Source organism: Neltuma alba, unplaced genomic scaffold (assembly GCF_004799145.2).
Source record: "Neltuma alba isolate B1F8T4 unplaced genomic scaffold, ASM479914v2 tig00011477_pilon, whole genome shotgun sequence".
Lineage (NCBI taxonomy): Eukaryota > Viridiplantae > Streptophyta > Magnoliopsida > Fabales > Fabaceae > Neltuma > Neltuma alba.
The window spans coordinates 124,293-139,970 of NW_021636146.1; the positions used below are offsets into that span (position 1 = coordinate 124,293).

General features: G+C 35.6%; 1 protein-coding gene and 1 long non-coding RNA gene across 2 annotated transcripts; both read right to left on the reverse strand.

Moving 5' to 3' along the window:
• Positions 1-255: 255 nt before the first annotated feature.
• LOC114713863 (putative disease resistance protein RGA1) lies at positions 256-3,534 on the reverse strand. Its single transcript, XM_028898539.1, has one exon. It carries the CDS (start codon positions 3,532-3,534, stop codon positions 256-258), a length of 3,279 nt encoding a protein of 1,092 aa, XP_028754372.1.
• Positions 3,535-6,742: 3,208 nt separating this feature from the next.
• On the reverse strand, positions 6,743-12,584 carry LOC114713860 (uncharacterized). The gene is made up of 3 exons (XR_003737391.1): positions 12,481-12,584; positions 7,866-7,871; positions 6,743-6,753 (listed from the first exon to the last, which is right to left on the reverse strand). It is a non-coding gene; the product is annotated as an uncharacterized LOC114713860 (long non-coding RNA).
• Positions 12,585-15,678: the final 3,094 nt, after the last annotated feature.

Below are 15,678 nucleotides of genomic sequence, written 5' to 3' on the forward strand. Positions count from 1 at the left end.
AGCATGAGGACTAATTCCTATAATTAAAGAAATTGTAAGGAGCTAATAAAAAAAATATCAGAATTAGATTTTTAATCAGGTAAAATAAAAATACAAGAATCTAAAATTAATTTTTTCTTTGAAAAAAAAGGCTAGAAATAAAAACCCCATGATCCAAGCAATGCGACAAATTGTATATATGCAAATTAGAGCAGATACCTTAACGTGCGAAACGAAATAAGACAAACAACATTGACGTCGACCAAAATACGCATCTTAATCTCCTATAGAAAGATATGGAACACGAGCAATTTTGTGCCAATCCTCCCCTGTTTTCTCGTTGCATCTCTTCCCTAACTCCGGACAACCGTAAATGGACAAAGATTTCAAATTTGCAAGGCTCTGAATACTCGTTGGAAGTGACATCAACTTGGGGCATTCGTATATATCCAATGACTTAAGCAACCCAAGGTTCCCCAACCAGTCAGGCAAGGAGGCTAGATTTGGGAGATCACGCAATTGCAACGATCGAAGGGTCATAATATGCTGTAAATCATCAGGGATATCTTCCAGCCTTGCGCATCCGGCAATAGTTAGAAGTTCAAGGGCTATGAAGTGTCCGAAACCTGCAGACAGTTTGAACTTAGGACACCCCCAAATACGGAATATTTTAAGAGAACACCACCCTTGCAACACTTCCTCTGTTATTGTCTCAAGGTTCTCGCAATAACTAATGTGCAATTGTTCGAGAGCCTTCGAGTTGGCGAGTCCAGTTGGGAGAACTTCAAGTTTGGGAAAACAGAAAAGTCGGAGTTCTTTGAGGTGCTGAAGGCCCTCTAACATCTTTTCTGGAGGGGGAGTCAACCCTACATATCCATTCAAAAGAAGGCGTTCAAGATTGGGCAGATTTTGAATTGAACCAACACACACCTTGCTACATCCCCTTGCAACTTGTAGTTGAGTGACGGATGGAAGGAAAGGCAAGTTTAGTTGCGGACAATTAGTGACGTCCAACGTTGAGAGACGTGGGAACATGTTGTCTCCATCCTCCCTTGACAACTTTACGAGGCTTAGTAGCTCTGACAGCTGTAGCTTTTCCAGAACTTGGAAACCTCTGTCAACCCCATAAACATAAGGTTCCTCATCTATATATTGCACGTGATTCATGTCCGTCAAGCTCAAACGCTTCAAAGTCGGAAGTTTTGCTAGGCATGAAATGCACACAAGACTTTTACAACCCACGAGCTGTAGGGAAATTAAATGCTTGAGCGTGGGATTGATCATCCATTGTGGGAGTTGGGTACCAAGATATCCTTTTACAATCAAACTTTTAAGTTGCGCGTGAGGTTGAAGAACTTCAAGAATTTTCTCCTCATTTTCTTGTAATTGGGATTGCTCATTCCTTTCCCAAGACAACTCCAGCTTGTTGAGGCGCTTATCAGCCAACCTGGCCTTTCTGGCATCCGTCTCACTTGTTACTCTCTCCAAGCGCTTGATGGAGAGTGTTCCTTCAAGGTTCAAATTCTCTACTTCTTCCAATAAGAACCCTTCCTGCACATCGACAACATATGCACTTAAGGTTTTCAAGCAAGTTAGTTGACGCATCCCAGGGGCCATTCTAGATAATGACAAACACCCTTCCAAATGTAGATGACGGAGAGATTTTAAGCACTTCAACTTATTAGGCAACATTTTGAGAGAATCACACATGTTCAAATTCAAAATTAGCAAGTTCCACAATCTACATATCGAATCAGGAAGTATTGTAAACCGACCATGAGAAAGGTTCAAGTACCTCAGATGTTTTAATTGGTCAATGGAAGATGACACCTCATTTGAAAACTTGAGGTCAAACGCTCGCAAATGATAACATTTCAGCAATCCATCACAACAAGTGTCGACCTGAGAATAATAATCCTCTAGCATTATAAATGTTTTTAAGAATTTGACCTTGTTCAAATAGGATGACCATAGGTTAGAAGATTGATCAACGTCACCAAGTGAGAGGTGATAAGTTCTTTCAACAAGTGGGCCATTCTCAAGTGTTCCGCTATAACATTCTTCCCCCATCACAGACTGGGCTAAGTCATGAACAAGATCATGGATCTTGAACCATGTGTCGTATGCAGATTCATCTATCTCAACATCCACAAAAAATGACTTTAAATATAATTCATTCCACACTCTGTCACCATCACCTTCCAATTCAAACCCTTCATCTGTTGAAAGGAACCCATTAGCCATCCAAAGTTCTATTACCTTTTTCTTACTCATCCCTCGATCTTTGGGAAACACTGCAAGGTAGGCAAAACAACGTCTTAATTTTGCTGATAAATTCAAATAACTTAATCTTAAAGCAGGCAGGATAGAATCTTCTTCCTGTGGTAAATTCCAAATCTGACTTTCCTTGATGCGGAGCCACTCATCTTCATTACGTTGGAAACGCAGAAGACCTCCTAAAGTTTTAGCAGCAAGTGGAACTCCGTTGCATTTCCTTACTATCTCCCTCCCGATAGTTATAAGTTCTTCGCGTGCCTCCTCCTTCGATCCAAAAGCTCGTTGTCTGAATAACTCCCAACAATCATCTTCTGACAACTGTGATAACTCATGAGGAGCAGACACTGTTCCTGTAATGGATGCAACTGTTCTAAGACGGGTAGTGACCAGAATCGAAGCACCCTTTGATCCACAGGCCAAAACATATTTCAACTCATCCCATTTCCCCTGGTTATCATTCCACACGTCGTCCAGGACAAGCAAATATCTTTTTCCTCCAAGCTCCTGTTGGACCCGTCCTTGTAATGGTTCTAAACCTAAATCTCCACAAGGTTGCCTTGTAGCTGACTCTATTATATCTTTTGACAGCCTTTTCAAATTGAAATTCTCAGAAACACATACCCAAATTCGTGGCTCAAAATGACTAACCACCCTCTGATCATGGAAGACGTGCTGGGCAAGGGTAGTTTTCCCGAGACCGCCAATACCAGTAACTGGATACACTGATACGTCCTCCAAATTAGAAGCATCACCAACCAAAAAGTCCACAATTGTCTCCTTGTCTGCTTCTCTTCCAAAGAATCGGGTTTGAGTAATGATTGAGGTAGTTTGCCGCCGTTCCATCACTTCATTCTTCCCCTCGTGAACCGTCTCGCTTAACTGAAACCTCGACTTTTCCTCATCAATTTGATAAAGTCTTTGACTGATGCCTTTCAATTTCTTGGCAATTTTGCAGCGGAACATAACATGAGAGAGATTGAAATAGTATAAGCAAGAGGCTTGTACCTCCTCTTGGTATTCCAACGAAAGGGCCTCCGTGGAACACTCATCCAAGATGTCATCCAGCAAGTAAGCTGCATCTCGAAGGTCGAGCAGCCAATACTTGAGAGATTTGTTGGTGAGCTGCTTCTTCTCAGCCTCTTCGAGCACAGCCTTAATTCTAGTGAGGACCCCTGAAAGCCTTCTCATTTCTCTCCCGACACCCAGAAACAAACAGAGCTCTTTCTGAATGAGTGAGCTCAAACTTTCAAGTGCAGCCTTAATCACAGCCTCCGTCATCGTGTGAATGACAAGATCCGATGTCGTGAGAAGTGTTTGTTTTGTAGGAAGTTGAGTAGGGAGGTTGAAAGCTTGGGAATATATGCAGTAATGAAGGACAAAGATGAGCAGAGAGACTTTTCAAGTCAACAAGCAAGCAAAACCGCGTGGGCGTTGTACAATAATGTAACACTTGATCAAATGCTGTCGAAAGTACATGGAAGCAAGCAAGCAACACCACAGACGAGAATCATGGATGTTTTCTTGATTGGTGTACGGAAAAAATTACAAATAATTACCCTTCCCATCTCATAACGCCAAATCTTTTTTGAAAAAACTAAATTTGACATTATCATAATATGCATATAAATCCCAAAGTACCAAATTGAGCTCCAAATTGAATAAAACTGCGCGATTGCAAGAATATACTAATGTTAACAATGCTCATTCCGGTTCTAAATATATATATATATACATATATATCTGTGTGTGAGTTACAAGAGCTTTTTTATCGATACGGTACAAACAATTAAAAGAAATATCAAAATCTTACTTGATCAAAAATACTTACGAAAATGATATACTTAAAATTGCTCAAATCAAAAAGGAAAAATGACAGTAAAATACCATGTGAATTTCAAAAAGACAAATAAGGTACCTGAATAAGCAAAATGACAAATAAGGCATTAGGTACCAATCTGGAATTTTAATTTTTGGCCTAATGACCGAATTGCCCTTATTATGTTTGAAAATTGAGGAGATGGAGAAAGGGAGAAATTGCCTCCTCCCGGTGAAAGCAATCCCCCCACTTGACGAAACCGAATCCCCCCACTCGACGAAACCAATCCCTCCACTCAGCTAATGAAACCGAATCCCCCCACTCGGAGAAACCAATCCTCCCACTCGGTGAAACTATAAAATGCTGTCAGTGAAATTGGTAACTGTCGCAAGAGTAGAGTGCAGTCATTTGAATATATGTAATGTATCTGCTATCATATGGCTACTGGTTTTTGGTAAATATTGTTGCGTGAATGGTATATTCCATTACACATGTAGTTAGTATGAAAGTTAATGGTTCAATGTTTACTTTGATGTACTTCAGGTGCAGTCATTTGAATATATGTAATGTATCTGCTATTATATGGCTGCTGGCTTTTGGCAAATATTATTTCGTGAATGGTGCATTGCATTACACAAAGTAGTAACTCTCACTATGAAAGTTGTAAATACCACTATGTGTTGTGTAAAATTCAGCGTGAAATTGTATTGTTTTTTATAGAGAATTTACCCCGCCCCTCACAAAAGGTTGCAAAACCCATTGAAAGAGTAGTAAATCTCACTGTGAAAGTTGTTATTCCCACTATGTGTTTTGTAAAATTCATCGTGGAATTGTTTTGTTTTTGATAGAAAAGTTGCCCACCCCTTCACAAAAGGTTGTAAAACCCATTGAAGAAGTAGTAAATCTCACTGTAAAAGTTGTTATTCCCACTATGTGTTTTGTAAAATTCAGCGTGGAATTGTTTTGTTTTTTACAGAAACATTGGCCAGCCCCTCACAAAAAGTTACAAATCCCATTGAAAGTGTAGTAACACTCACTGTGAAAGTTGTAAATCCCACTATGTGTTTTGTCAAATTCAACATGAAATTATATTTTTGTAGAGAAAAGTTGCCCTGCCCCTCAAATAGGTTGTCAAACCCCTCGAAGAAGTGGTCAAATTCACTTTGCGAGTTATAAATCTCATTATATGTGTAGTAACATTCTGGGCAAATGATTTAACAATACTTGAAAATCAGGCAACTTTACATTTCCTGAAAATAGTTTGCAAATCCCCTTACATACAAATCCCCTTACAAATCAGAGAACCTTTTTTGGTGACTAGAGGAGTTTGGATTTAGTTTCTTCGAGTGGGGAGATTTGGTTTCGTTGAATGGAGGGATTGGTTTCGTTGAGTAGGGGGGTTCAGTTTCGCTGAGAGGAGGGATTAGTTTCACTGAGTAGGTGGATTGTTTTCGCCAAGTGGGGGCTGTTTCTCTTTCACTGAGTGAGGAGATTTCTTTCGCCGGGAGGAGGTGGTTTCTACCTTTCTCTATCTCCTCAATTTTCAAACATAATAAGGGCAATTAGGTCTTTAGGCTAAAAATCAAAATTCTAGATTGGTACCTGATGCCTTCTTTGTCATTTTGCTTATTCAGGTGCTTTATTTGTCTTTTTAAAATTCACATGGTATTTTACTGTCATTTTTTTAATAAAAAATAACTTTCAAAATATTAGCAACTCATTCTCGATAAGAACAAAGTTTGCATTAGCCTACCTCCCTCTCCCATCACATGACATCTAGCACATTTGACGTTGTATTTTTTTTATTGGGAAAAAAGTGAAGACTTCAGCTCAGAGGTGAAAATTATACCCAGAACTTGATAAAGAGAATTTAAGTTAAAACAAATTGTCCGGTGAAGTCGCTTTTAACCTCAATATTATTCATCAATGATAGCTTGTGTTTACAAAAGTATTTTGTTTTCCTTCAATTTTTTAATAAAATTGCTGATGCATTAAAGTTTTAATAAAATGATATTTGCAGAAGAAATATAGAGTAAACCTTCTGTATTCGTTACTTTAAACTATTTTTTCAGTTCTATTTATAAGGATGAGATTTTTTTTATCATTAAATTTTTAATATAGATGTACTATTTTATCTTTTATTTATTATTATTTACTGAAAGTAAAAAAATAAATTTTATTAACTCTGTCATAAAATTTAACAATTTTTTAAATTTACTTGTATTTAATATAAATATTTTTGAAGAAAATAACAATCTGCATAATAATAAATAAAAGGTAAGATAATATGTTTATGTTAAAAATTTGATGATATCACTTATAAATAGGAGGAAAAAATCTCTTAGTTTTATAAAGAAAAATAGTTTAAAATACTGAGTATAACAAGATTCACTTTTTTTTTAAAACAAATATCATTTTATGAAAACTTTAATGTATCAGCAATTTCATTAAAAAGTGATGGAAAACAAAATGCTTTTGTAAACACAAGCTAACATTGATGAATAATATTGAGGTTGAGAGTTCCTTTGTTATGAGGAAAATAGAGGGAAGATGAGAGAAGAAAATTTTTTAATAATTTTAATAAGCTTCGTTTAAAAAATTAAAGAGATAGGGTTAAAAACTTTTAACTAATTTTACTTATTATTATTATTTTACATCTTTTTTTATTAAAATTTTACAACCTAACTCCTTTGATTTTTTTTTTTAAAATCAAGTTTATTAAATTAAAATTTTTTCATCCCTTCAATTTTCTCGTAGCAAACGCAGCATAAAGAGACCACGTCGAACATTATGATTGGACTTAGATTCTCCTTGTGAAGGCATGGGCACAATTTTCACACGTGGGGGTAAAATGGAGAGAGAGATGCTTTCACTTTTCAAATGGGTGAAAGAAGCATTCGGGGAAGCGAGGTGGAAAGCTAAAATCTTAAGTTCTTTTCCCAGTAAAAAAAGAGGAATTCTTAGGCAGCTCCGGAGTACCGCTTCATCTGTAGGCTGACCAATGAAATGATCACGTATCAAACAATTCCATTCCATCCATTAGCGGACATGTCCAGCCCCCCTTTTTGTAATATTTTAGTAATTCGTATAGTAATCCGTCACTTTTTTGTTTGAATCTCTTATACGAATTATTACAAAGAGATGAATATGCACCTCCGTCCTCCTTTTGACAGCATCCCCCCCCCCCCGGGGCCAGTCGCCACGCTACTCCGGCCTCCCTTCTCACATGCATACTTCTCTTATTCTTTCACGCTTGCATTACAAAACTTGACTTAAAACATACATTTAATTTTTAAATTTTGTACAAAGTTTTAATTTGGTTTTTTAGTTTTAAAAAATATACATTTGGTCTTTTAATTCTTCAATGATTTTTTTATAACAATCATGAATGTTTTGAAAATCAAATTTAATATGTTAGTATTTAAGAATATTTCATTAATGTTTAAGATCTTAATGTCATTATTTTTTTAGAAAAATTTTAAGATCAAAAGACTAAAAATATAAATTTTAAAGTTAAAGGACTAAATTAAAACATTGTACAAAATTGAAGAACTAAATATATGCTATTAGCTATAACTGTAAAAATTTGAGAATGATTTTTTTTTTCCATTCCACAGATTTTATTTATCTTTACATTTAATTTAAAAAGGTTTATAATTATAAAATTTTAATTTTAATTATGATTTCAAGAATAAAGCAATTTATATTATAAAATATTAAATAAAGACACATTCATTCTTACAAGGGAACATAACTCATATGCTTTAAGTCCCTAATTTTCATGCCAGGGGACTTACTCCTTTAACAGCAGTAGTACTATTTATTATACTAAATTATTACTCTGCTCATTTAAAATTATGAGATTTTTTTAATTAATTTCCATCCCCAAAGAATATTCAGCGTCTTTTAAAATTATCTACTCTTTTTATGTCTCCTCTTATTTAAGATGACGATTTAATTGCAGATAAATATAAAATTTTCATTGATTTTTAATATTAATCAAGGACATTTAAAAAAACTTATTAATTTTTTTAAAAACGCAAAAATATCTCATATTCTAAACACACAAAATTAAAAAAAAAAAAGTTATAATATTCAACCCAAACAAGAAATTGGGAGGAGGCAGATGGTCCTGGAAAAGGGTTGAAGAAAAGACAGGAGAGAGAAAAGGGCGGGTGGATCATGATGCATCCGTCTATGTCAACATTTAATTGGCCGGGTGGATGCGGTCCATCCAGCTAACCCTCATTATTATTAATCATCAATTTCCCTTTTCTTTTTTTTCCTATTTATTTTTAACAAAATTGTATCAAAGTCCACTCAAAAGAAATAAGTATAAAAAAAATATTTGAAATCATCAAATTAATTTTAATTTTTAAAAGATTTTATTGTAATAGAATTTACTTATTTAATTATTAAATTATTCTCATTTTTTTTAAGTATACATTGATTAAAAAAAATAATTGTTTACTATTTAAGATGCAATAATTAATAATTAATAAAGATATTAACAATATCTTTTTAACGCATCATATAAGCATATTTAACTTGAAATCGTTATGATGAGTCGAGAAGATATATTGTTAGTATCTATCATGATTGTTGTTACGTGTGGGACATTAAATTGCTAATGACTACCTTTTCAGTCATGAACACATACTGTTAAGCGGTAAGAAAATGTGTTGTTAATACATATTATGATAATTATTAATTGTTACACTTTAAATTGTTGAAAAATACCATTTTAATTTTCAATGCATACTATTAAAAAGACCTGATAATTTGAAAAAAAAATAAAGATAGTTTAGTAATTAAATAAGTAAAATCTCTTATAATGAGCTTGCTTAACACTTCAAATTAATTTAATAATTTTAAAGATCTTTTGTATTTATTTTTTATGGATGAGAATTTAATGTCATTTCCTCAGAAATAAAGAAGAATAGAGTTGGTGATAAAATAAAGAAAAAAAAAAAAGAAGGAAAAATGATGATAAATAATAACGAGGCTTAGCTGGATGGGCTGCACCCATCTGCCCAATTAAATGTTGACGTAGATGGAAGCGTCAATCCGCTCATGACGCGAATAGTGAAGAGAATCCTACCACTCCAATGGTTAAGGGATAAAACTTGCCAGCTATTATGATACGTATTAATAATAGGGGAAATTGCAAAAAAAGACCTTCAAATTGTAAAAACGCAGATAGGGACCCTTGACAACTTCACTTTGGGTTTTGACAAGAATAATATGCCCTGAAGTTGTCAAAACCCAAAGTGAAGTTGTCAAGGGTCCCTATCTGCGTTTTTGCAATTCCAAGGTCTTTTTTTACAATTTTCCCTTAATAATATATGTTTTGATGCATATTTTTTGTCCCATAATCCCCCGGACTATGCGAACCTCTAAAATGCGCTTTTTTTTAAAATGAAAAACTGAATATCATTCCTCATGAAAAGAAAATCCAAGAGCTCTAAACTTATCTTTAATCAACTCCCACTTCTTGACTAAGAGGGGAAGAGTGATCAAAGAGCCAAAAATTTCCTTGTGAGAAATTTTAGCTAACATATGGGCAGCAATCATACCTTTTCTGAAAACACGTGAAGTTATGACTTGTCAGTCCCTATTAATTACTCCCTCCGTTTCTTATTATAAGAGACATTTGATGCTTATAATATGTTCCTAAATATAAGAGACACTTAAAAGTTGTCTCTACTTTTTTGTGTTGATTTTTTATTTTACCCATATTTATTGTCTCCAACTCACACTCTCTCTCCTTCCCACTTCTCTTTCTTTTAAGAATTTACTATTGTTCTCTCTCATGCTTTCTCTCCTTATTAATGAGGGCATTTTTGGAAACAAAATTATACTTTTTGCACATTAATTATTCTTAACTAATTTTAACTGTTTTTTTGATCAACGTAATTCGGTTATTTGTCTCTTATAATAAGGAACAGAGGGAGTAACATTCTAGCGTCATCAATGATACCTTAAAAGGATAGTCATTTTGCAGCTATACAATCAAAAAGTGAAAAGATTTTAGAAAAATTACTGTAGAGTCTCACAGAAGAGAGTTTACTACTGAAAGGTCCCATAAAATCATAAAATGTATATGAGGTCCCAAGAGACTTTATAGTAAAAAATTTGAAACGTACAATTACTTTCTTGCCCTTCTGATTAAAGAAAGAAACCGAAGCACACTATTGAGAGAAAAACTCCTTTCAGTTGTCATCTTCGTGAAATCCGTTGCCGTCTCGTTCATGTTCATCCTTGTGTGCTCCGACAGCTTCAATCTTCGGCGAGGTCTGTCAGTGTTTGCTCGGTACATTGTCGCTCGCTGCTCCGCACTCCGTCGGTCTCTGGTCCGCACTCAGTCGGTCTCTGGTCAGACGCCTCCAATATCGTGCACAGTCCATCGGTCTTTGGTTTGCACCCCACTACCAGCGAGCCTCGTGGGTTCCATCATCGATGACCTTCGCACCCCACCGCCGGCGAGCCTCTCTCTCTTGGTATATCATATTGATATTATCTATTACCGGCATATTTAGGTGAGGCGCTTCTCAGTTTCAGAGCAACAGTTGGCTATTGTGTAAGTTGTATTATTTAAATTTCAAAGTAATGTTGGCTATTGTCAATTGTTGTGTATAAGTTGTTATTACAGTGATCGAAAGCTGTCATTAACGACCCCATGACCTGTCCTGTTATGTAGGATGGAAGACGCGTGTAAGTTGTATTATTTAAATTTGAAGTAATGTTGGCTATTGTCAATTATTGTGCATAAGTTGTTATTACAGTGATCGAAGGTTATCATTTACGACCTCATGACCTGTCCTGTTATGTAGGATGGAAGACTTGTGTAAGTTGTATTATTTAAATTTTGAAGTAATGTTAGTTATTGTTAATTGTTGTGCATAAGTTGCAATTACCTAAGTGGAGCGATTCCAAATGAACTAGGAAACCTATCACAACTCAGAAGTTCGTGAGTGCAGTATTTTAATGTAGTTTCTGGTTCATTTCATCCAATCTATGTTGTTATAAGGATGGACAAATCTCATTCATTCATCATATTCCTGTATTTTCTAGGGTTATATCAAGTAACTCCCTCAGTGGGAATATACTATTCTTTATATGTTATAATTGGTTACTCTGTATGTTGTCATTTACTATCCTGTATGTTGTCATTTACTACTCTATGTTGTCATTCACTAGTATGTACGCTGTCAACTGCTTATTTGTATGTTGTGATTGGTTGGTGTGAAGGTTGTTATTGCCTTGTGTGCAGATTGTCATTAGCCTCTGTTAGTTTGTCGCTTGCTTATGTATAGGTTGTAATTTCCTGCTGTTCTTGTTGTCATTCGGTTTAGCGTGGATTGTCATTGGCTGCTGTGTATGTTGTAAATGGCACAAATGTAGATTGTGATTGGCTGATGTGTAGGTTGTGACTGTATGCTGTGCATGTTGGATGCTTATACTCCCCTCAAGAAATCCATGACTTGAAGGTTGGATGCTTGTGGTGGCTTGTAACTTATCGGAACAACCTGCATAGTGATCAAGTGCTGTCTTTTCTACGAGGAAACTCTCAAAGCAAGAAGAAGAAATAAACGATGAGCATAGATTGTATTTAGTTTTTTTTATTTGACAGCTGAATGTAAAGTTCATATTTTGTTTCTTTATTTGACCATGTAATGATAGCTGGATGTTAAGATATGTTAATGTGTATTGACATCCTTTACTGGTTATGAAGTTTTTGTAATGACATTCATGTATTTTGACAAAACAGGAAATTCTTCGCTCCACACACGGATCATGTCCACAAATGCAGACTAAATAAAACTGGATAAACAAATGGTAACCATGATGACATAATAGGCATATATCACAGTCCTCTCTGCCACATCCATTTACAACCTCAACGGGGTTGTTGACAACCCGAAGACAAGTGGTTAACAACCTGGGCAGTGCCCCTAACAAATCACTCTGTGGGATGCCACAGCTTATAAATAGATTGTATTATCAGCACATATAACGACCTTAACAAAAAAAATTGAGAGCATTTTAAAGTTATTAACAGCTTTAATTGAACCCAATAGGATTACAGCAGATTTTTACTGCAGCAATTCATTTACAACCTCAACAGTGGGTGTTGACAACCCGAAGAGAAGTGGCTAACAACCTTCGCAATGGGCCTAACAAATTTGTATGAAAACTTATCAGCAATGCTGTACCTATATAGTGCTTATCTAAGGGCTACTGTATTAGGAAAAATTTATCCTTCTCCAATAACCAGACCCTTTCACTTTGTTGAATTCATTTCCGGAATTGGGGTTGGCATCATTTCTGAACCACATGACAATGATAGTGGGTCTTCACTAAACACATTGGGTGGAGACATGGACAATGCATCTGAACCTCCGAACAAGTCTTCTATCCTACATAACAGGACAGGTCATAGGGTCGTTAATGACAACCTTCGATCACTGTAATAACAACTTATGCACAACAATTAACAATAGCCAACATTACTTCAAAATTTAAATAATACAACTTACACAAATCTTCCATCCTACATAACAAGACATGTCATGGGGTCGTTAATGACAACCTTCGATCACTGTAATAACAACTTATGCACAATAATTGACAATAGCCAACATTACTTCAAAATTTAAATAATACAACTTACACAAGTCTTCCATTCTACATAACAGGACAGGTCATGGGGTCGTTAATGACAGCCTTCGATCACTGTAATAACAACTTATGCACAACAATTGACAATAGCCAACTGTTGCTCTGAAACTGAGAAGCGCCTCACCTAAATATGCCGGTAATAGATAATATCAATATGATATACCAAGAGAGAGAGGCTCGTCGGCGGTGGGGTGCGAAGGTCATCGATGATGGAACCCACGAGGCTCGCTGGTAGTGGGGTGCGAACCAAAGACCGACGGACCATGCACGAGATTGGAGGCGTCCGACCAGAGACCGACTGAGTGCGGACCAGAGACCGACGGAGTGCGGAGCAGCGAGCGACAATGTACCGAGCAAACACTGACAGACCTCGCCGGAGATTGAAGCTGTCGGAGCACACAAGGATGAACACGAACGAGACGGCAACGGATTTCACGAAAATGACAACCGAAAGGAGTTTTTCTCTCAATAGTGTGCTTCGGTTTCTTTCTTTAATCAGAAGGGCAAGAAAGTAATTGCACGTTTCAAATTTTTTGCTATAAAGTCCCTTGGGACCTCATATACATTTTATGATTTCATGGGACCTTTCAGTAGTAAATTCTCTTCTGTGGGACTCTACAATAATTTTCCCAAAGATTTTCCTATATCCTCTTATCCAACATAAGCTAAGGCTATGGATGACACCTAAAAGTTTAGCAATAATCGGGGGAACTGAGGTCAATTTGTAACTGAACCCGTAGATCCATCAATCGTTTCTGTCGCAAATAACTCCTCTACAATCGCTTTATCCGTTGACCAAAACAGAGCCATCTACTGCTACCTTAACAAAAGCCTCCAAAACATTACCAGAGTGAGCGTAATGTAATTGGATCCTATTTCACCGAAGGCCATGCTACAAAAGATCTAGATCTGAGCAAGCTGTAAAAAAGCTGGATTTTTTGTTATCATCCAAGCTGGTGGCTTCTCCTCCAAACAGCTTGTTACACCATGTTAGCCAAACATCCCAGCAAATGTAGCCAAATAAGGTGGGCCATGGAACTTTCTTGTTGAAATTGATGCCAATATCATTAGTTAAGTTCCATTTTGCCCAATCTGGTCCCCTTAGTAAGGTAAACATCATCCACTTGTCATTCTTGACCGCTGACTTCCACCTTTTCCTAGCATTTGTGCAATCCCGAAGCAAGTGCACTGAATCTTCTTCCTCCTCACATTCAAAGGGGCAAGAATCCACACTCTCAATGCCGCGTCTCCTCCTCAACTATGCCTTGTGCACCCTTCCATGCGTAAAAATCCACATAAAGGATTTGATCTTTTCTAGGACTGACCATTTCCAGAGGATCTTCCAACTGTTATTTCCCCTTCGCTGTGTACCTGCAAGTAGGAAATTATTTGTAGTTTTAAACAAAGAAAAACAACCATCAATGGATAGTTTCTAATAATTTTTACCCTCTCCTCTCTTCTCGGGGGTGGGTGTGCTCGGGTGATGCAGTCAACAATATGCTTGTGGGGCCAAATCCCCATCTTTTGCTTATCCCATTCTCCATACTCAATTAGGTAGTCTGCCACAAAATTGTTCCAACGTATCTGGTCTTCATACCCCAGTACTAAGTCAATGAGGGGAGTATTCACCTAAAAAAAACACGCTTTTATGTTTCAGCCCTGGACCGAAAAAAAAATTGAATTGAGGTTTTGGCCAAAATGGGGTTTAACTTTTGGCGAGAATTTTTTTGTTTTCTGAGTATAGAAATAGACTTGTGTTTTAAGTGTGTTAAAATGTAGAACAAGAATAAAGGAAATATTAGAAACTCACGTCCAAGAGTAAAGAGATGTCAAAAGGAAGAAAGCAAAGAAAGAAGATAACAGAGAAGAGGACCGTGGTACGCCGTGATAGTTATGAGAGGACAATTGTTATATCGGACACATCCATGTATGACTTCTTTTTTGGTTCAGATTTGCAAAGCGCGCACACATATCAATTTTTTAATTTCTATAATATAATTGTTTTATTATTAAAAAAAGCATGCTTTGGAAAATGAAAAATAAAGGGAAAATAATGGAGACTTAGTGCTTGTTTAGAATGGCTGTGGAACCCTTTAAAAATAACTTTTCAATCATGATTTATAAAATATAAAATAATTATATAAAAAGAATTTTATTTTGCACGTTTATAAACATTTAATGATCCCTATGAGAATAGTGCATCCCATGTGATGCTGACACGTTACCAGAGAACATAACTTGCATGCTTTCAGTCCCTAATTTTAAACAAGTCCCCAAAAATATAAAAGCAGAGATTTTTCAGTTCCAAAGTCAAACACAGACTGCGGGTGTGTTTAGATTAGTAGTGGTGGAAATAATTTTTTTTCAATATGACTTTTACAGAAATCAAATAGTATAATATGATTTATGTTTGGATTGTGTTTTATAAAAAAAGTCAGTTTGAAAAGCTTGAGAAGCTAAAACTTGTTTGAATGATTAATAAAAAAATAAGTTTAGATGCAAAATGATTTAAAAGAACAAAAATTTTATTAAGTAATACATATCTAATACTTCTCTGGTCCTTAATATAGGACCCAATTGTTGAGTTAGTTTTGGTCCTAAATATAACACTCATTTCTCATATTTATCAATTTTCTCTAAATTACCCTTACGGATACTCCCTCAACCATAATTAAGTAGAAGAAGAACAAGGGGTATTAAGAAAGATGATTATGTTATTTTAAGACAAACATGTCACATTTCTTATAATTAACTAACTTACCTAACTTCCTTAATCTAATCAAATTAATTAAATGAGTCTTGTATTAAGGACCGGAGTAGTATTATATATATAATGTGGCCATTTTAAAAGAAGTATTAAAAATAAAGAATTTTAATTTATTGTTAGGAAGAAATCAAAAAATACTGAAATACTTAATTAAATA

Bases quoted from the DNA above. Each gene is read 5' to 3' on its own strand.
- LOC114713863 (XM_028898539.1), bottom strand. From the start codon at position 3,534: ATGACGGAGGCTGTGATTAAGGCTGCACTTGAAAGTTTGAGCTCACTC.